This window comes from Ambystoma mexicanum, chromosome 13 (genome assembly GCF_040938575.1).
Source record: "Ambystoma mexicanum isolate Mex_15411 chromosome 13, UKY_AmexF1_1, whole genome shotgun sequence".
Classification (NCBI taxonomy): domain Eukaryota; kingdom Metazoa; phylum Chordata; class Amphibia; order Caudata; family Ambystomatidae; genus Ambystoma; species Ambystoma mexicanum.
The window spans coordinates 553,749,958-553,770,689 of NC_090938.1; the positions used below are offsets into that span (position 1 = coordinate 553,749,958).

The 20,732-nt window shown below is 47.9% G+C and overlaps 1 protein-coding gene across 1 annotated transcript in view; it reads left to right on the top strand.

The window, feature by feature from the left end:
- Window positions 1-20,732, top strand: part of TMEM101 (transmembrane protein 101) — a 157,400-nt gene that overhangs the window by 104,510 nt on the left and 32,158 nt on the right. The window contains exon 3 of the mRNA XM_069634339.1: window positions 3,457-3,603. Coding sequence (XP_069490440.1) covers window positions 3,457-3,603 — 147 coding nt within the window. The remainder of the gene's footprint in view (window positions 1-3,456; window positions 3,604-20,732) is intronic.

A 20,732-nucleotide genomic window follows, 5' to 3' on the forward strand; every position in this document is an offset into this window, starting at 1 on the left:
TCCTTAGGTGCCGCTATTGGGCAGCCTCAGCCTTTTTTCTCCAGTGGACAGCCTTGGTAGCATGACCTCTGATCTGTGATGCTACCAAGAAGGTGGTCATATATAACTTGGTGGTAAACCCGGCTTTGCACTGCAGGTTGGTTTTTCTAACCCGTTACAGGGGACAATTGAAATATCCTCCTAACAGGATCTCTGCATCACTCACAATTCTGAGTCAAGTGCCAGGGCTCCTAAAATAGAGTTGAAAACCCTCACAGTGAAGGTACACTTTGAATTCATCTTTCAATGGATCAGAGGAAATTACTTTTCCTTTGAACAAAATGAGAAGGTGGTCATATATAACTTGGTGGTAAACCCGGCTTTGCACTGCAGGTTGGTTTTTCTAAACCGTTACAGGGGACAATTGAAATATCCTCCTAACAGGATCTCTGCATCACTCACAATTCTGAGTCAAGTGCCAGGGCTCCTAAAATAGAGTTGAAAACCCTCAAAGTGAAGGTACACTTTGAATTCATCTTTCAATGGATCAGAGGAAATTACTTTTCCTTTGAACAAAATGAGAATTGAGATTTCTTTCAAGCATCTAAATACCATCCCGATATACAAATGACAGTAAGATGTTAATGGCAGCCCACTCTAGGGGTTTAAGATACCCCTATATGCATTGGACGTAGTGGGGAATGTTATACGTTCTTCTGTTTTCTGCTTTGCTTTGATTCCCAACTAATGGGAACAATGTGTTACCAGGTGCCAAAATAGTTCAATAGCTTTAAGAAATAGTGAGTTATTTGCAGAAATTTAGAATCTTTTATTCTGCTGGGCTATCTCACTTAAGGTGCGCAATACCCAGTGCAAATTCAGGGAAAGGTATGTGTATTACTCTTGCATGGCTCGAACTCTGTCCCATTCAGCGTGGTCACTTTTAGCCGTGGTCGGTGCTTTAGCCGTTGAGCCATTTTTGACTGTGTATGAGGTACTCCTTTGATGAAGTCCCATATATATTGGTGCTGGGGTGCTTGTAGGGGCTGGGTGATCACCTGTTCCATGATGTAGGGCCCAGAGGATGCCATAGAGTCCTGAGCTTATTGCAAGCCTAGGAGGAAGCACCTTCTCCAGAAGAAAGCCCCTGCCTACTGAACCCTGGGAGACACCAAAGTAGGAGAGGAAGGAACACTTTCAGGGATGAAGGGCCCAGGAAGGATTGCCTTGGATCAGCATCGGGAACCCCCCAGGCCCTGGTGGAAGGAAGCCACCCAATGAGCCTAAAAGAAAGATGCAACTTGCTGTGGAGGAGGAGGCGGCAGGAAAAGTACAGCAATAACCTTCTCCACAATCACCTCCCGAACCCCGTAATCTTCAAAGTGGAAGGGATTTATCCCTTTAGTTGACGAGTCCCTTTACTGAAGGGATGATCCCTTCTTTCTCACTTTAACCTGCTGAAACCCCCAACCCTCCACATGACGCAGACCCGTTACCCTCCCGTCTCAAGGATGTATAGACCACTAAACTGAGGAACGAGTGATTTCCCATAATCAAGTATGTAATGAGTTATTTCCAGGGACTTGTTGGTAAAATGCACACCATCAAAAGAATGCAAGCAAAGGCAGCAAGACCCACATTAGAGCATGATAATGTATGGTCCCACAGTGCCATACACTCAAGTGTATCTCTATGGGTTGATTTCTGGCAAGCTCAAAAGACATTAATCCACTTCTCTGTCCGTGCTTGTGAGCATGGTTGAGGATTGGAGCAGGGAGCACGAAGCTGCACGAAGGATCACCAGCGGTTACAAACTTGTCGACGTTGTGGAAAACAAAACGGCCCTATTATCGTTTGCAGATGTTCAGGAATGTGTTTGCCAACCATAGATCTGTTTGAATTTTGGGAGCCAAACACTGCTGTGGGCTACGCAGATGAGCACAGTTTGGTATTCTGACCTTGAGGATGCATCTGTATTGGTATAAAGGAAGTCATCATTTTAATTTGAATGCGGGTGCTTGTAAGAGGAAAGGAGTGGGGTTTTGGAGCAGCAAACAAAGGAGAATGGAGAGGGTAAGGCTGTGAAGGTGAGAAGAAGGGGTGGAAGAGCAGGAGGAAAGAAAGTAAAAGGAGGGTCTAAAGACTTGGAAAGGAGGAGGTAGAAAGTAAAGATGTGGAGGAATAAATGCAGAAGAGGAGCAATAGGTTTGGCACAGGGTAAAAACCAGAACCATGTCTAAATGGAGAGAGTGGGAAGGAATTAGTTAAGCAGGGGGTGGAGGGAGAAAAAAGTGAGAACTGAGAAAGACGAGGAAGGTCTGTGAAGTTTTGCTAATGAAGGAGCGAAGAGAAAAGAGGGAGGGAAAGAGGAAAGGCAGAAGATGGTAAAGGGGGTGAGGGGCAAGCAACACCACAAAAGGAGGACATTGGGAGAAAAGAGTCAGAGTCAAAGTGAACGGAGGAGGAGAGCTGGAAGGAAGTCCAAGGAGATGGCACAAAAACCACTGTGCAGAGATTACTGGAAGAGAGAAAGGAGGCTAGACTCGTGGAAGTAGAAGAAAGCTGGAAGGCAGGAAGGGAGGTTCAGAGGACCTGGGAGTTGCAAGGCACTGGATGCTCCATGTGGGAGACCACTGGCCGAGGAAAGGGAAATGGGGATGGTGAGGCCTGATTAGGTTAATAGGTGCATGCGAACTAGAAGCATACAGGTCTTGTGGATACAAAGACACTGACTGAGTCACTTGTGTTGCATGCAGAAGGGATGTGTCCTAGGAGTTTGGGCTCAACTGCACCCTTTTGGGGGTGGGACCAAGTCTGATTTGCATAGGTTCTTTCCCTTTCGTAATGACATGGCAGGCTAAACTATGATTTTGAGGGTTGCCCAGAGCAATTCCACCAATCTTCAGTTTTGTAGTATCTGCCGATGTCACAGTGGTTTCTAAACCCGAAGATCCTCAGGCCTACCTAGGGAAGTCTGGCCCTGCTCCATCCCAAACTGCTATGAGTGACAAGTCTTGGGAGGAGATGGTGCCCTCGAGGGAGATCCGTATTCTGACTGAGCAACAAAAGAGAGACCAATCGGCCAAGACAAGAAAGAAGTTCAGAGGGGTACTTTTTAAGCCCCACAGACACTGACTTTCATTTTGACTGCCAGAAGGCAGAGCAAGGGAAGAGAGGCATGGACATGCAGTCTATGGTCCCTATGTAAACTGAAATTGCTGATCTTTGGTTGTCTCACCCTTCTTTACCTAGTCCACCCAAGGCCCTTGGTATATTTGTGGTGTAGAATTAAACTGAGTCTCGAGTTGTCTTTCCCCTATAAGTGACACCCCAATGGCTGCATGTTGTTAATTGCTTTTATCAATATATGACGTAGAACTAGAAAGCCTCAATTTCTGGATTTCCTGTAGATGTTTATAAAAGTTAAGTATGTTGTTTAAAACATCATATCCAGCATGTCCTGTTTTCTTTTTGTAGGTGAGGATGTATTCCCGAACCATTGCCATCATAGGAGGTTTCCTGATACTGGCAAGCGGTGCTGGGGAGATCTATCGGCAGAAGCCGCGGAACCGATCTTTGCAATCCACCGGACAAGTGTTCTTGGGCATCTATCTGATCTGCATGGTATGTTGAAATTTATGATTGGGGCCAATAAATGGAAAAGCTGTCGGCTGCCTTTCCCGGGACCAGATTAAAAGGGATCCTTAGAAAGCCATGTGGTCTTTAGAAACTGTGTCTAAAATGTTTCTTAAAAGATTAGTGTAGAAGTCGAACAAAGGATAAACTCTACCAGCTTCTCTGAATCAGTCGTTGGTCAGTTGGGCATAGGGAGTTTCTTATTTCTGTGATGCAGTAGAGAATATCTGTCGTAGAGCCCACCTCAGAAAATTAATAGAGTTGAAAGGAAGGTGTTGTCTGAGTTTGAAACAAATGGAATCGATGGTCCTGTATAAGTTATCTAGTTTTGATCTGATAATTTCTGGTCTGTTGAAAAGGGCCTCGTACTGTTGAGAGTTCAGTGCAGTCATTTCCGCAGACGTTGAGAGTCCTTGAGAGCTTCATTTGAATACCTGATAGTTTAGTCTGCTTCACAATGATAGGAAGAGCCGACGTCGAACAATCAAATCAAAAAGTGACGTCGGTAGTCGCTATGAATGCTTGGCCGCCACAGGCCAGTTACCCATGTGGTAACTTTTCTGACACCTCCTGCTTGAAACCCAAAAAATCAGAAGGATTGTAAGCCCCGCTTTCGCTGTCTGTATTCATACTGAAAATCCAGATCAAGCAAGCTTTTGCCTTTCACCTCCGTGGGAGGTTTCTGTCCTTCCTGAGCTCGCCTCAGGACACCTGCGTTATAGTTTCACAGGTGTACACCCCAGTCAAACTCCCCACCTACCACTGTCCCCGGAGCAGGTTACACCCCGTCTCACCTGGTAAGTGAAAAAACAATAGAGTAGTGGTATTTCATCGGCAGCCTGAGGGCCTCCCACTTATCCTACACCTCTCATGTCTCTTCACAGTGCCAGATTAGAGTCCAGCTACGATGGGCTTTCTTTACCTGCTGATTCTGTCATGCCTGTTCCCTTGGCTGTGGTTTCGCTAGACAGTAGGTCGGCACGGTGTGAATCTCATTGATGTGCGTCACTAAGTAGATGACAAGGCATCTAGCTATTTTTGTACCACCGGAGTGGCTCATTCCGGGTTAATGGCTGCCGTTCAGCTGTCATTTATTGTTTTTTTTTAAGCTGAAGTCATAATCATATAGGACACCAAAGCATACTATAGGCATACCTGGCGCAGTACATAAAACAGATTAACATATATGTAACAAATCACTTGAAAATAACAAGGGGAATCCTGGGAGGCCCTCTGCCAGACATTAGTCCTGGTTACGAGATCCTTACCCAGAGTCTTTAGCTCACTATCTTTCACAGAGGAGAAGAATCCAAAACATATCAGTCTTTGTCCTGCTTTGGGGCAGTCCAGCACTGAAATACTAAGCAATTCTCCTCTGAACAAGGGTACCAACAGCAACCCCAGACACGTGTTTCGGTCTGGTTGGACTTCATCAGTAGGGTGGAGCTGTAACTCTCTAAGAATAGTGAGCAACAGGTCCATGTCTGGATTCCCCTAGCAACTTAGGGTGAGAACCAAAGTTACTTAAACATATGCAAATAACAAGGGGGGGATCTAGGAGGCCCTCTGCCAGACATTAGTCCTGGTTACGAGAGCCTTACCCAGAGTCTTTAGCTCACCATCTTTCACAGAGGAGAAATATCCAAAACATATCAGTCTTTGTCCTGCCCTGGACACCTCTTACTAATATTATGTCACAATATATAAACATTTATAACATTCACAAAAGTCTATAATATTGGAGGGCAGGCACCCCGTTGGAGTCACGGTCCGTCACGGTCCAACACAACCATCGGGAGGAAAGTTCAGAGTCTGATTCCAGATCAGTCAATCAATTGAGGAGTCTGTCTTGAAAGGGCATGGTTTACAGGTACAGATATCTCTCCATGGCTATGACCTTCATTGACCATCCAGACTCTGGAGCTCGTCACAGGCCTACGTCCGGAAGGCATCCTGGAGTGCTAGATCTGATGCATGAATGGTGGCATCCTTCCATCAATTCCTACTCCACCTCTTGGTATTCCTCTGTCATAAGGAACTCCCTTGATCTCTTCCTGCCTTAAGGCATAGATCTTGGTGTCTTGCAGGTCACCAATTAGACTGCATGGTTGAGCGTATCTTGCAAGCTGCAACGGTTTACTGAGAAGCCACCCTCAACACAAGGAGTTCCTTCCCTCCCCACTGAAGTGGTTATGTTTCAAACTGTTTAACCGATTCTTTTTTTAGCCCTATCTCGGACACATATGCCCCTTGGATCTCTCTCCCTTGAGCTAACAATGAGCCAACAACTAGGCCGGTTACGGGAAATATATTGGTATATTGGTATTTGTTTAAATTAAAAGTAATAGAAATTAGCACGGAAATGTCAAACACCACTTTATCCGTGGCACAACACAATCCACTTCTCTCAGCATAAACAAATCACAAATGTGAGTCCAAAAGAACACAATCACAATTGTTCACTTTCTGCAAATTTCAATTCACAAAATAATTACACTGATCAATAATGAAAGGCAGTTATCATGTGGTGTTGTGCGATTTTGATTTTCCAGCAGGCTTAAAAGTCTAGCAGTAGGATTTCAAGATTGGTACATATGGCAATTAAGATTTCGCCCACACTTTTGGTTTAAAATAAACAGTTTGATTTAGTGGTTTGTTGTTCAGACCCCCCCCCCCCCCACAACCCCTCCCTTTGCTTTGGTGTATGTTGGGAAGTCAGATGAAAAAAATTGAATGATTTGGGGAATTTTGGATTTCAGACCCCCCTTACTGAAAGGCCTGTGTTGGGGAAGCTAGATAAAAAGGTTGGACTGATTTATGACCAAAGACACCCCTCTTCCTTAAAGACGTCAGGTTCAGCTGGACCACAAGGATTACCCAATTGATGTATAGGCTATAGTTTTCAGCACACACTGGAAAGTTAGCTTTGTTAATTTCGAATTTCAACAAGATGCACCCCATAGTGTTCTGCCAAATGGGGAATTAATTTAACTTAATATTTTTGGTTAAATATGATAGGGATCTACACAGTTTTACCCCCCTAACCCCCCACCCCCAACACACTATAAAGTGAATGGATTCAAGGCAAGCAGACTTCCCCACCTTTTGGGTTCCCGGGGCTCAGTTCTACTTGCATATCAAGCCTCTGTTTAAGGTTCAGGAAACCAGCTGCATCTCGGGTCAATCTGGAATGATAGGGCAGGGGTCTGGTTACCCCACTCTTAAAGATGGCCTCCTGCTCTCAACCATAGGACCCAGTCAGCTTTGAGGTCTTCCTCGAGATAGACAGCAGCTCCACCCAGATGCAATCTCCTCAGGAGTTTACTTCCAGCTGTCAGATGGTAAGTTTCAGCAGCCCTCTGTCTCGTGTCTGTTGCTTCTCTCCTTTATTTTTGTGTGTGTCACCTGTCCTAGTGCAGTCCCCCTTTATTTAGCAGCGATGACAACACCAATTTTACAATCTTGGGGAGGTACTCTGCAATAATTCCTGCCACTAGGATTGGACAGTTACCCTTCTCTCTCCTTCCAAACCCAGCCTCCAAGTCCGGATTGGTTTAGGGGTTTGGAGCAACATATGGCAATTCCCATTTTTAATTGCCCTTTGTTTTACTTTTTGGCAAAAAATGATTTTTGTATCACAACTTCATAATTCTACTAGCAACTGCAATACTAAACATATTTTCTGATTTAGCTCATCATGGAGAATTTGTTAAGCCAACCACCAAATCCGTACCATGTCGCACAGCCATGTGGCACAACATTTCGGCCGTTTCCCTAAAAAGCACAACAGTTATGAATTTGTAAGTTATTAATCATATCCCTAATTTCATTTTCCACCCGCTCACCAATTTTCAACGTTTGGAACATGTTCAGAGCAGCCAGAAACCCATCTTAGATAGCCATTACAGTTCCATGAGTCGCACGTGGATGAATTTTATATTCCCCCAACTCGCTTTGAAATTACACAAAAGATGGTACATAGATGAAATCCATCCACCTTATGGTGGCTGAGAAAAAAGCCTAAATGGTATTAGTAAACCGGCGAGAGACAATCTGAATGCAACAAGCATTCTGATTGGCTCTCGCCAGGTCCCTACCTGGCCGGGAATCCCTCTGTCAGGATTCCACGGCCTTTGTCCCCGGTGGGGGGCGTGGCAACCCCTCAGCCAATGAGGAGGCTTGAAGCGGGGCCATCCCCGCTCCGAGGCTCCCCGCGGCTGAGAGACTGCCTTCGCCCCCCGCCGGGGACTTGGGTAAGTTTTTTTTTTTTATTTTTATTTTTTTTAATTCCCTTCCCTCCCTCTCACCCGCCCCCCCAACTTACCTTCTTGGTCCTGCGTCCCCGGTGGGGGACGAGGGAAGCCTCCAGCCATGTGTAGGATCGGAGCGGGGCCATCCCTGCTCTGTGCCTCCACACGGCTGGGGGCTTCCCTCGTCCCCTATCGGGGACCCAGGTACATTTATTTATTTATTTGTTTATTTATATTTTTTTCACTCTTCCCCCATCCCACTCCTGCCCTCCCAACCCCACTTACCGATGGCCGCCATGGAAAGGGAAAACGGACTCCGTTTTCCCTTTCCATGGCGGCGGGCATTTTCTTATTTTTTTTCTCCCCGAAACGCTGCAGCGCCCAAAGGCTGCAGCGTTTCGAGACAAAAAAAAGCTTTTAGTGCCCCGGTCACGCAATTTTTGCGGGCCGGGGCACTAATAGCAATAGAAGCCTCGCGTCAGGGGCATTACCGACTCAGGTAATGCTGCAGGGCCTTCGGTAAAGCCCTCGCTCGGGTCCTTACCTATGGGCCCCGGGGCATTACCTGAGTCTGTAATCCCCCCGACCTCTGGTTCTATTGCTTAAATAGTCCTTTTAAATTAATTGTGAATCTTCATGTTGGACAAATGGCCCCGACTCCTGCCTTCCGGCCATTTGTTTTCACTGGGTCAGCCTGTGCCCAAAGTGTGTCCCACTTCGCACCCCAGCCTGACTGACCCAGCCCTTAGAGCCAATCCTTATCACAAGCTATAGATCTGACTTGCCGACTTAACTTACCTTCATTGTTCCAACATGCCAGAGGCTGTTCACCTTGGAGACTTACTGTGTTAATGGGTACGGCCGGCGTGAGTTTTACACCATCTCCCCTGTATTTTCAAGGATGAGCGAGAGCTGACCGGACATCGCCGGAACCACAATGCTTTCCAAGGCTCAGACTCCTCTCTTTCGGGGTGAATTCATTCCAGGGTGCCCTACTCTTGACAAACAAGAGAACTCACTGGGCTCCTGCCGACTTCTCCAGGATCGTTAGCGTTACTGCACTGGACACTGCGAGGGTGTCTGTCTACTTCCTTTTGATTGGCTGACCTGCACCTGCTGGGGCTCTACCTGGGCCCTCACCCCAGGATTACGTGCGCACCACAGCAGCCCTCCTATTTGTTGCGGCTTAGCACCCGTGGCTCTCAGCGATGGCTGGGTATGGGCCTGACGCTCCAGCACCATCCATTTTCAGGGCTTGTTGATTCGGCAGGTGCGTTGTTGCACACTCCTTAGTGGATTCGAACTTACATGATGTAAATATTTTAATGATGAGAAATAAATAATAAAGAAACAATGCTACCATTATGGTCACTACACACAACACACTTAAAATGCAGAAAGTAATTAATGAATAACAGCAATCATTCTCATTGCCTCTACATCTACTCAAGACTAAGACTAAGCATAGCCACCTTAAAACAACTACCTTCCTCGCCCTCAACAGGTCTTTCTAGGATACCTCGTAAATCTTGCTAGGCAGTCTTCATAGAAGCACCTGCCCTCTCAATACCTGCATACCTTTCTCAATGTGATATCAATGATGGGTAAAAAACGTCTCCTACTCACCATATGTAGAAGGTAGGGAGATGAGATGGAGAAGACTGGAGGGCTGGAGCGGTTTACACATTCCAAGAACAATGCCCAAAAAATCACAAACCGTTGACTGACTAAATCACCATGGTCTTTTTATCAAAAAAAGCAGGCAAGTGGGGAAAAAATGCTTCAAAAAGAGTGAATGTCAATTGGGAGTAACCATGGTGTCGGCCTCAGCCTGCTCATAGGTGGTGACCTGATTTGCCTTGGGAGGAAATGTCTAAATTCCCCATACAGCTCAGTCAAAAAAGAATATTTTTGCTCAAAAGCCAATGTCCAGAGTCCTTTGGGGACTCGGAATGCCTCAAAAAGGCCAACAGTCCAATTTAGTGGTTTCAAGAAGCAGGCAAGAAAGATTGAGGGACTTGGCCCTCTCCTTTTCTTCTTAGAGGATATTGGTTCCAGTGTCCTGCTGTCTGAAGCCTCACTTTTATACTATCCGGGCTTAAACTGTCAACCCCCTTTATTAGCATAATGGTTATCCAAAAGCTGTTTAGACCTTCATCGTCCCTTCCAAACAGGGTCTCGTTTGCCCCTCTGACTCGCGCACGTGTTAGACTCATTGGTCCGTGTTTCAAGACTGGTCGGATGGGTAAACGACATCAATACATACCAATTGAGCCCTTTGTGGGCCAACCCACCACTGAGGACAGTACACCCTAATCGACAGTCGCACCGGGAGCAAGGAGCCTGTTGCCCCCGCGATGCTACCAGAGTTGCCAGAGAAGGACGTGGCACTGGGCAATCTCCGTTGGCCCCATGGACACGACAAAACTGTTGCCAGGAAGCTTTAACTCTCTGCTGAAGTGGAGAGCCCCCTGACCCTGGTGGCCATCCCACCTGAATTGGAGCCAGTTGCAGTGCACTGGCATGGAGGTAATGTGACCTTTGGGGCTGGGTACGCCCGGGCAGTGGTCCAACGAGGGGAAAACCCTGTTCCGGGGGACAGCCCTATCGGCCATGTCCAATCCTGCACAGACTACACGGCCCCTTATCGTTTACCTCTCAACGGTTTCACGCCCTCTTGAACTCACTGTTCAAAGTTCATTTCAACTGTCCCTTAAGGTACCCATTGGCTATCGGTTTTGCACCTGTATTCTTACCACCCGCTTTGGGCTGCATTCCCAAGCAACTTGACTCAGAAGACAAGATCCTGGCGCGCCAGTGGCTGCTGCTGGCGTAACACCGTCCACGAGGTCATCCTCTATCAAAAGTACTTGGGCCCCTGAGCTATGCCAGGGCCTCTGTCTTCTGTATGCAGCATTTCTGTCTCTTGCCGCCTGATGGGGATTTGGTGCTGGGCTGTTCCCCTCTTCTTGGTTAGTTTCTTTTCTTCCACCTAGTAATATGCTTAAATTCAGGGAGGAGTTGAACCTCGGGCAACCGGCCGTCCGGCCTCTGGGCTATTGGGTGTGGGGGTAAGGATGGGTGTGGGGGGTTTTCACAGTCCCGCACGGCCAAGTGTACACTGTCCTGATCTGCACTGAAGCCTGCATCGGGAGAGGTTGCCGGCCGGACACGGTCCCAAGGTCTGCGCTCCAGGGCCATCCCACGCAGTCAGCCATGTGACCCCGCAGACAGCCACGTGTGGCACAGCCATCTGCCTGTGGGTAGGGGAAGTTGCATCAGGTTTTTAGGCTGTCACCACCACCGGGGCACACCAGGCTTCTGGCCCTCCTGATCTCACAAGGGCAGACACAGGGATGCCAGTACGCACCAGCAACAAGCCTCTGCGACAGGTTCAGGGATCATGCAACAGTGCTGATCGGGGTCTGACCTTGGGTGGGAACGTGGTCCCTGGGACAGCCTCAGGGTGTGTCCATAGGGCAATTGACATTCAAGCGACCCGCAGACAGGCGTAGCCCTGGGAGGAACCCAGTGCCGCAAGGTGCGTTTGAAGTGTCATTGTGTCCTGCAATTCACACAAAATATTGCACCTACCTGCGTTCATCGCACCTGCCGAGTGATCCACTGCTAGGAGTCACAGGCAACGTTTTTCCCAGATGTTGGTCCGAATCTGCCGGTGTAGGAGAGGCTGGGGGAGGCAGCACGGCCTGTGCGACGGGACAGTCCGTGACCCGTATAGCTTTCCTATTTGGGAATCGGCCAAGACGATCGGGTTTTTGAACAAACAAGTTCAGTTGCTCAGCCTGGGAAGCTCGCCCACCATCTTCTGCGGCAGCACGATAGGGCTTCCCACAGGGACAGAGGCAGGCCACTCTGCTGCCTGACCACCTGGTAATCCGCTCATCCCTCAACTGTGACATCCCACTCCCTTTTCAGGAGAGAATGAAAAGAGAGGCAGCAGGGTATGGGTCGGGTGGGACCACTAGAGTCTTCAAACCCCAAACTGGCTGCACAGGGTTTAGGTCCAGGTGCCTGGACACGAGGGAAGGTCACACTGCTGTGCCCGCGGGCCTGGCCATCGCTCACCCACGGCGGTGGGTGGCCGGAACCTCGACACCTGCCCATCGAGGTGGCCCGGCTGCACCATGGCTCAGAACTCACCCAGTGCGCCAGGCACCTGCCCACCTGGAGAGCCATCCTTAGACAACATGAAGGGGTGGGGTGTTATGTTATTTTGCATTTATATAGCACCTTATATACCATTGGTATGGTCTGAAGGCGCTGGTAGGTTGAACGCCCTTGGGAACCGAAGTTCAGAAGGCCCTTGGGAACCGAAGTTCAGATCAGTAGAGAGAGTAGAGAATCAAAAGGTGCATGTGAGCACCGGGTATGTGTGCAGCTCGTGCGATATCCGTGTAGTAGCTGCTGCTTAGTGGTAGGTGTGGTGATTGAGAGATCAGGAGAATGTGTTCGTTCAGGCAGGTTTTATCCAGAACGGCTGCAGCTGCATTGGGCCTGAGGAGAACGCCTGGCTGGGGGGTGTGAGACCAGCACTGTCAACTTAGAATGATGTGGAGTGAGCGGCGGATGTTGCTATGAGAACAGTTCTACCGAATGGTGTCATAGTATCTCTGTGTTCTAGTTAAGTGGTGATGTAAAGGAGAGAGTAAGCGTGGTGGTGTGATATGAGTTATATGCTCTTTCAAACGTTCTTTGCATTCTAAACCATTCTATATACGTCACGCAATTCTATGCGTTCCAGTCCGTACTGTGGACACCTATCCATTCTATGCACCCCAGTCTGGTCTAATACACTCTGGTTCGCCCTGCGCGGTCTAGTCTGCTCCGTGCATGCGCTCTTGTCCGCCACACGACTGTCCACTTGTCCGCCCCACGCTTGCACTCTTGACTGCGCCAGGCATGCACTCCTGACTGCTTCATGCTCTACGCATTCATTAGTTCAACGTACTCATCCATTCTACGCACTCATCAGTACTGGATGCATCAGTGTTAGTTTGTTCTACGTACTCGTCGGCTCTACGCGACACGTCGGTTCACTCTGGGCACTCGATCGCTCCAGGCACTCATCCTCTTTATGCCCTCGCGCGTGCTATGCATTTTAATTTTTTTATTTTATATATGCTTCTATAGCGTCGTAAGCCCGCAGGCATCAGGACGCTGAGACACACAATAAGTACATGGTGATTTAGACATCCAGATCTCTGGTTCCGGTGGATATCGGAGGACTATTTAAATAGGTGGGTTTTCAGGAGTTTTCGAAATTGGAGGTGATTTACCTGTTTTACGCACTCACCCCCCTCTACGCACTCACCCACTCTACGCACTCACCCCCTCTACATACCCATACTCTCTATGCATTCATCCGCTCCACACACTTAACCGTTCCATGCACTCATCCTCTCTGCACTCATCTGTTTTAATCACTCGTGATTTTCACGCATCCAGCAGTAATATCTTGTTCTATATATTCATCTCTACACTCACCTGTCATATACCTTCATTTACTCTGAATATACATCCACTTCATATATTCATCCGTTCCATACGCCTATCCGCTTCATACTCCCATCGGCTTCATACACTCAACCTCTCCATACACCCATCTGCTGCATACACCTAACCGCCCCATACACCCACCCTGTCCCGTACACCCACCCTGTCCCGTACACCCACCCTGTCCCGTACACCCACTCTGTCCCGTACACCGACGCGCTCCATGCACCCGTGCGCTCCATTCCACTCGTCCGCTCCCTACACTCGTCCGCTCCCTACCCTCATCCGGTCCATACCCTCATCCGGTCCATACCCTCATTCACACCATACATTCGCCAGGTCTGTACAATCGTCTGCTCAGGCGATACTCTCCGCACTTCCGCATTCATCAGCTATCCAGACTCGTTGGCTCTACTTACTCATCTGCTCCACATACTCATCTGTTCTACACACTCATCCTGTTTTCGCTCATCCGTGCTGCATTCATCCGGTTTGCGCATTCTTGCGTTCTACTCGCTTCTCTGAAATGTATGCACTCACCCGCTCTGCGCACTCACCCGCTCTGCGCACTCACCCGCTCTGCGCACTCACCTGCTCTGCGCACTCACCCGCTCTGCACCTGTGCGCTCCATGCACTCGGCTCTGCACTTCCGAGTTCATCCGCTATCCACTCAATCATGCGCTTTACTAGCCTCTCCTGTGGAAACCTGCAGAATATGACCTGGAGCTGTCACATGCACTACAAAATCATCTGTTCCACATACTCATCTGTTCTACACACTCATTCGGTTTACACTCATCTATTCTTCACACTCATCTATATTACGCACTCATCCGTGTTACACGCTCGTCCGCTCTACATACCCGTCCGTTCTACACACTCATCTGTTCAACATGTTCATCCATTCTATACACTCCGGTTTACTTATTCTTTTGATTTCCACACTCATTCGCTATATAGCTGTCTGTTCTTCCACTCATGCATTCATGGACTCAGCGCATTCATCTGTTCTACCGGCTTCATCAATTCTAACTATATCTGCCAAGCCATTCACTTCGTTTACACCTCATACAATTTGTCCATTTCAGCAGTTTAACTTTCTTTAATGTTTCCGTATGATTTACTCTCATTAACCCTTATACTGCTTTGATCTACTTTATTCGTTTAATTCTGTTTGTCCTTCTAGTTTAAAGTAGGAGTTATTAGCTGTCAATTTCTCGCATCAGTAGTTTGTTGGATTGGTGTCATTGAGTTGTTGTTAGTCTGTTTTGGGATAGTATGGTGCGGGTTGGTTTTATGGGAAGAGCCAGGTTTTCAGCAGTTTGCGGAAAGACGTTAAATCCTCAGTTAGGCGGATGTGGGGTGGGAGTGAATTCCATAGCGTGGGGGCCAAGGCTGGGAATGATGCTCTGCCTAGCCTGACTGAGTTTGTCTTTGGTTTGTCTAGGATGCGTGGGGGGTGATAGGGTTTTAGTTTGTCTTGAAGATATTCAGGTCCGGTTTTATGCAGTGCTCGATGGGAGATGCATAAGGTTTTGAAAGTCACCCTTCGGGCTACTGGAAGCCAGTGCAGCGTCTTAAGGGCTGGGGAGATGTGGTCTCTTGGGCCAAGCGCAAGTAGTAATTTGGCTGCTGCGTTTTGTGTCCTCTGGAGTTTATTCAGTTGGTACGCGTGGATTCTGAGGTATAGGGGGTTTGCGTAGTCCAGTCTTGATATAACGATTGATTGGACGGCGGAGAGTCTGTTGGGAAAGGAGAGATATGGAAAGATGCATCTAAGGATTTTAAGGTGGTAGTAGCAAGACTTTGAGACGTTGTTGACTTGGCGCGCGCGAGAGTTAAGTCAGAGTCAAGGGTGCACCCAAGATTTTTCACTGATTTGGATGCGGTCGGAGAGTTACCCATGGCGGATGGCCATGGTAGTGGGTGCGGAAGAAGTTCGGAGTTGCCACATACCATGATTTCCGTTTTGGAGGGGTTTAACAGGAGGTGGCTTTGGGTCATCCAGAGTTCTATGTCAAGGAGGCAGGAGGCCAGGTCAGGTCAGAGATTGAGTTTTGAGTTCATGAGTTTTAGAATTAGCTGAGTGTCGGCGTAGTTGTAGCACAGGATGTTGTATGAACGGATTATCGGTGGGAGGGTGGTCAGGTAGAGGTTGATAGGCATGCTCCTTGTGGGACTCCTGTGTCGACTGGTCGGGCTTGGGAGGTATAGGTGGAGAGTATCGTTATTTGGTACCTATCTTTGAGGAATGAAGCAATCCATTTAAGAGCGGTTCCACGAATTCCTAGGGAGGGGATGGGTCTAGGAGGATTGAGTGATTGATCGTGTCAAAGGCGGCAGATAGGTCGAGCAGGATTAGCGCGGTCATCCCGCGGAGTCTGCCGTCATTTTAAGGTCATCCCAGATTGCGGTTAGGGTGGTTTCAGTTCCGTGATGGGCTCTGAAACCTGATTGGGTGGGGTCTAGGAGATTGTTGGCTTCGACAAAGGCATTTAGTTGGGAGTAGGCGGTTCGGTCAGTGAGTTTGGCAAGGAACCTGGTGTTTGAGATGGGGCGATAGTTTTTGGGCTCGAGAGGGTCGAGCGAAGGTTTTTTAATTAGAGGTTTGACGTGAACCATTTTGAACGCGTCGGGAAAGATACCCGAGGAAGGGGAGGCATTTATGATGGATCTTGCGTGTTCTCCTGCACAGGCGGATGCGAACATTTCTTTGAGGGTTGTGGCTGAGCAAGGGTCGAGCGGCGATCCAGATGGTTTGCGGGCAGATAGAAGTTTGAGAAATTGCTCTGGTGATATTGGGCTAAAGGATTCGAATGTTGGTTGTGTGGAGGTCGCAGCTGGTGGGCTGGCCGTTACGGGCGGGGAATTGCCTGGTGGATGTAAGAGAGCCAGTTTGGTGGTTAGGGTTTTTGTTATTTTGAGAGCCGTGGAGGGAGAGTGAGTCACACAGTGATTGTGAGGGGGTCGGGACGGTCGTGGTGCAGGTCAGATTGGTGAATTCGGAGATGATTTTGTGGAGTTCTTTGCTTGGGTTTTTGCAGTTTAGGATTCGTGAGTTGTAGTAGGCTTTTTTTTGCTTTCCGGATTTCGGCCTTGTACAGATAGAGGTGGCGGGCCAAGGTGGGGAAGAGGCCACGGCGGGCTGATGGTTTGCACGGGGGTGTGAGGCGCATCAGAGATGCGTTGAGCCATGAGTCAAAGGCGTCAGGGGTTAGTTGTTTGATGAGAGGGTTGGTAGGTGGTGGAGACAGGAGGAGTGCCTCCGCTAGGTCTGGGGTGATTATTAGTTTTTTCCAGCATTTGCCTAGATTCGGAGGTTCAGATTCGAGCACGGGAAAGGGGTCGGGTGAGCGAAAGGTGAACGAGAGAATTAAGTGATTGGACCAGATGATAGGGGTGGGTGGTTTTAAATGAATCAGAGTGTTGGAGGTAAAGATGGCATCAAGAGTGTGTCCTTTATAGTGAGTCGGGCCATTTATGCGGGGTTGGAGGTTAATTGCGTCTAAACCGTCAACCAGAGAGTGTCATAGGGTTCGTGGGGATGTCGAGCCATATGAAGTCTCCAAGAAGGGTGAGGTTGGGATGGTTTAGTTGAAGGATGGCAATAGAATCGCAGAGGTTGTTTACGAATTGTCCATCGTAGCCAGGAGGCCTGTAGATTATTAGGAAGCTGTGTGAGAGCGATGGGGAGATGGATAGTTTAACAAGGAGAGATTCGCAGGAATGGAAGGTTGGTTGTCGATGATTGAGGTGTGGAAGAGGGACTTGAAGATGAATGCTATTCCCCCTCCTCTGGAGGGACGGTTCAGTTGGATGAGGGAGTAGTCGGGGGGAAAGGCTTCATTAGCGATTGGGGCGTAGTCGTCAGAGAACCAAGTTTCAGTGATGAAAACAAGGTCTGGTTTGACAGAGGTGAGGAGGTTGAAAATGCAGTGTCTGTTTTGTGCAACGGATCGGGCATTAAATAGGATGCAGTTCACATCGGCAGGCGAGGTTGGTCTCGGTGCTGGAGGGGGTGGTGGAGGAGGAGGGAGGGGGTAGGGTGGGTGACTATTGGGAACACACAGGGAGGCTATTGGGAACACTTCTAAATTCACAGAGAGGCTACTGGGAACACTTCTAAAAGCAACTTTCACAGAGAGGCTATTGGGAACACTTCTAAATGCAACTTGCACAGAACACTTTCTAAATGCAACTTTCACAGAGTGGGGGAAGAATCCACCCAGAAAGTTAGTCTTGACTCAAAGAGCACATGTAATGCTCTTCAGTGATCTAATGTTCTGATATGTCGCAAGGGTGAGGGAGGCAGAAGCAACTGGTTACAACCTGTCCAACCTTTCGTATGTCTCATATGTCGAGGTGATGAATATGTCTTTCTAGACTATCTATGACCATTGGTGCTACTCAACAGATGTTTATCTTTCAAGAGAGGCAGAAAGAGAGGTAAAGGGGGGGACAGTGAAGGTTCTATCTATCCCTACCTGACTAGACCTCTATCCCTTGGCAGCGCTGGTGTGCTGACTATCTAATAGTGGATAGAGGTAAGAATGGAGAAAGGAATATCAGTTTCTGGTTTCTCAACTAGTTGCACTCTGTATGTGAATGTGCTACATGTTCTGGCAACCTTGGTGGTACTTTTATTTTTGAGTAGTCGTAATATTGACAGGAGAGCCGAAAAGGGGCTTTTCTTATTTGTAAAGGTAGAGGCAATTCTCCACCAGTACTTTGGCAATGGTTGCAATCCTCAATCCCTTTCATGAATGGGGTTCAGTGGGTTACTCGCACCTGTCCCTTTCATGAATAGGGTTCAGTGAGTTACTCGCACCTGTCAGCGAGGGGTAGGTGCACGCTAATCTGTTCAATGTAGTGAACTTGCAGCCCCAGACATTGAAGTGCATCACAGACCTGTTATTTCTCGATTTTTGTGTGGCTGAATGCCACTTGTCCCTATAAGAACTTGAAGCCAACCGCTGGGTATTGACTAACTAGTTATCATGGAGGAGTCGTCTTCATTATCGTAATTAACCAGACAAATCGCTCCACCAAACTACGAAGGGTCATGCACCACCACCACCACCTACAGAATCTAGAAAGAGCAATCAGTCAATCCTTTCCGTGTCTGGGCCGGGTGAGGTTTCCTATGTTGAGTAGAATTAAACCGCAGGCTCATCCCTGGTGCTGCCCTCCCATTCATTCCTTTAATTTTCAGCTGTGCAGCTATACTCACCCCGGCCCCCAAAGACTTTGGTTTTCCGGAATTTGATTGGCAGGTCATGGGAATAAGGCAGCTGGATTGCTAGTCAGCATTGTTTATGGTTGGAACTATGACAGCATCTGATAGTCTTCGAACCTTTGTCTTTCGTTCTTGATCAATGAAAACATTCTTGGCAAATGCTTTCACTTTGGTTCGTCTTGCGCCGGTCCAAGATCTTCAGCTCTAGCAGCACAATACAAATATGTCCCCTCACCCCAACCCCACCGCACCCCAGCTGTCCCTCTTAACCATGGCCCCAGTACAGAAAATCAGCAAAATAGAACCAGAGTCCAATTCCGTTATTCCTAGCTGAAGTATCCTGCTTTCTCAGTCATGTATTGGCTCTAGAATTACCACAGCTATCCAAGTAACGGATTTGGAGCAAGTGGCCATGTGTATTTGCACACGCATGGCTTAATCTTTGAGACAAGCATATGATACTGGCAGGATCAGCCAGTTAGCTGCACCTGCTGGAGGGTTGCAACGTGGTGAGCCGCACGTCTACCTTGGGCCGACCTTTATACCCTCAGGGCAGTGGAGGAATCTTAAGTATTGAGCGTGCCCCTTTGGGAGCACGGGGGGGAGCAAGGGGGCTAGACAGTCAACCACACAGTGGAAACTGCCTCTTGATGGTGGTTTGCCGGTCATCTGCGAGGGCGCGAGCTGTAGCACTTATTGAGTATCCACTCAGGGCTTTGCTGGGCCCAGGGCTTTACATGTGTGTAAGCGCTTTCATTTTTTCTTTTCGGATTTTCTTCTGTGTCTGTGCTCCGGGTCACTTTGAAGTCTCCCTCAAGTGCCATGCCAGCTACAATATCACAAGCCGTGCCTAGCATGGATAAGACTCCAGATGGGGTCACTGAAGCGGAACCGGCCTCTACACCGGTGCCATCTAGCTACCACTCTGATGCTGTCTGCAGAGGGGATATTCCTCTTTTTCTCCTCACCCCTCGTTCCAAGGGGGGGGGTGTAGTCACCTCTCTGAGGTACTAGCGCTTAGCGCAAAAAGGAGACAAAAGCTCCAGAAGGAGCAGCACCTATTTTCGAAACTTATGTTCATTAAGGCTTTTATTAATAGTGAGCCCAAAAATGTTGCTAGCACTACCTGCGCCCCTCTATCCATTCCTTGTCACGCACTGCCGAATACATCGAGGAACTTAACAATTTAGAAGGCCACGTTCAGATGCATGCCCAGTCTACATCAACTCAGCAAATTCCAAAAGGGGAGCAGTTGGGAGAGAAAACTGTGGAAAGCTTTGATAGGGGGTTGAGTGTCCCCAATGCACCTGTAAATTGGCTGGCTTTGAAGGATCAGTTGCTGCGAGACCTTGTAGCTTGTTCTAACTTTGAGGATCTTCTATCCTAGATTGGTACTGTGGGTCCTAAATCTTATTTACCCCCTCTGCCAAATGGGCAGAAGCCTATACATCCAATACAGAAAAGCATGGACCACTCCTCTAAAACTCCCCTAGTCTTAAAGAGGGTTCATCGGGGAACCCAAACAATCCCAATTGAGTCCTTTTACTTGGGTTTGTCTTTGCAGGCAAAAGTAGTTGTCCCTACTGCTTGCTTTCTACCCATCCTATAGAGCTGCGATATAAGAAATCAACGATGGCTACTGTTACTGACCCTACCCTAAGGAACTTTGTTCTTGACTCCAGAAACGTTATTGTTAGTTAAACCAAGACAGTTTGAATTGAGGGAGGCTCTCAAGAATAAAATCGTAGCCTGGCTCAATCTAAATGTGGGTCTCAATTGTGTGGAATACAGACTGAAAACTGGTGTCGCTCTGACAACACAGACTGTATCTTGGTGGGGTGCAGTTCTAGTAGGTTACCTCGGTTCCTAAATAGGATTACAAATGTGAAGCATTGCTCATTACACACTAATCTGAAAATTGTCTTGAATCGATGTCTCTTCAGATAACCCGTTCAATGCTCTTTATACAAAAGTTCTTGTTTTAGTGTTATGATTTGAAGATGTTTAATTTTGATTATTCCTGCTGCACTTTTTTTTGCATGATATAATTACTTATGTTTTGTTCTTTTTGTCATTATCTTAATTCGTTTTACTCTGCATTGTTTATGCCATACCT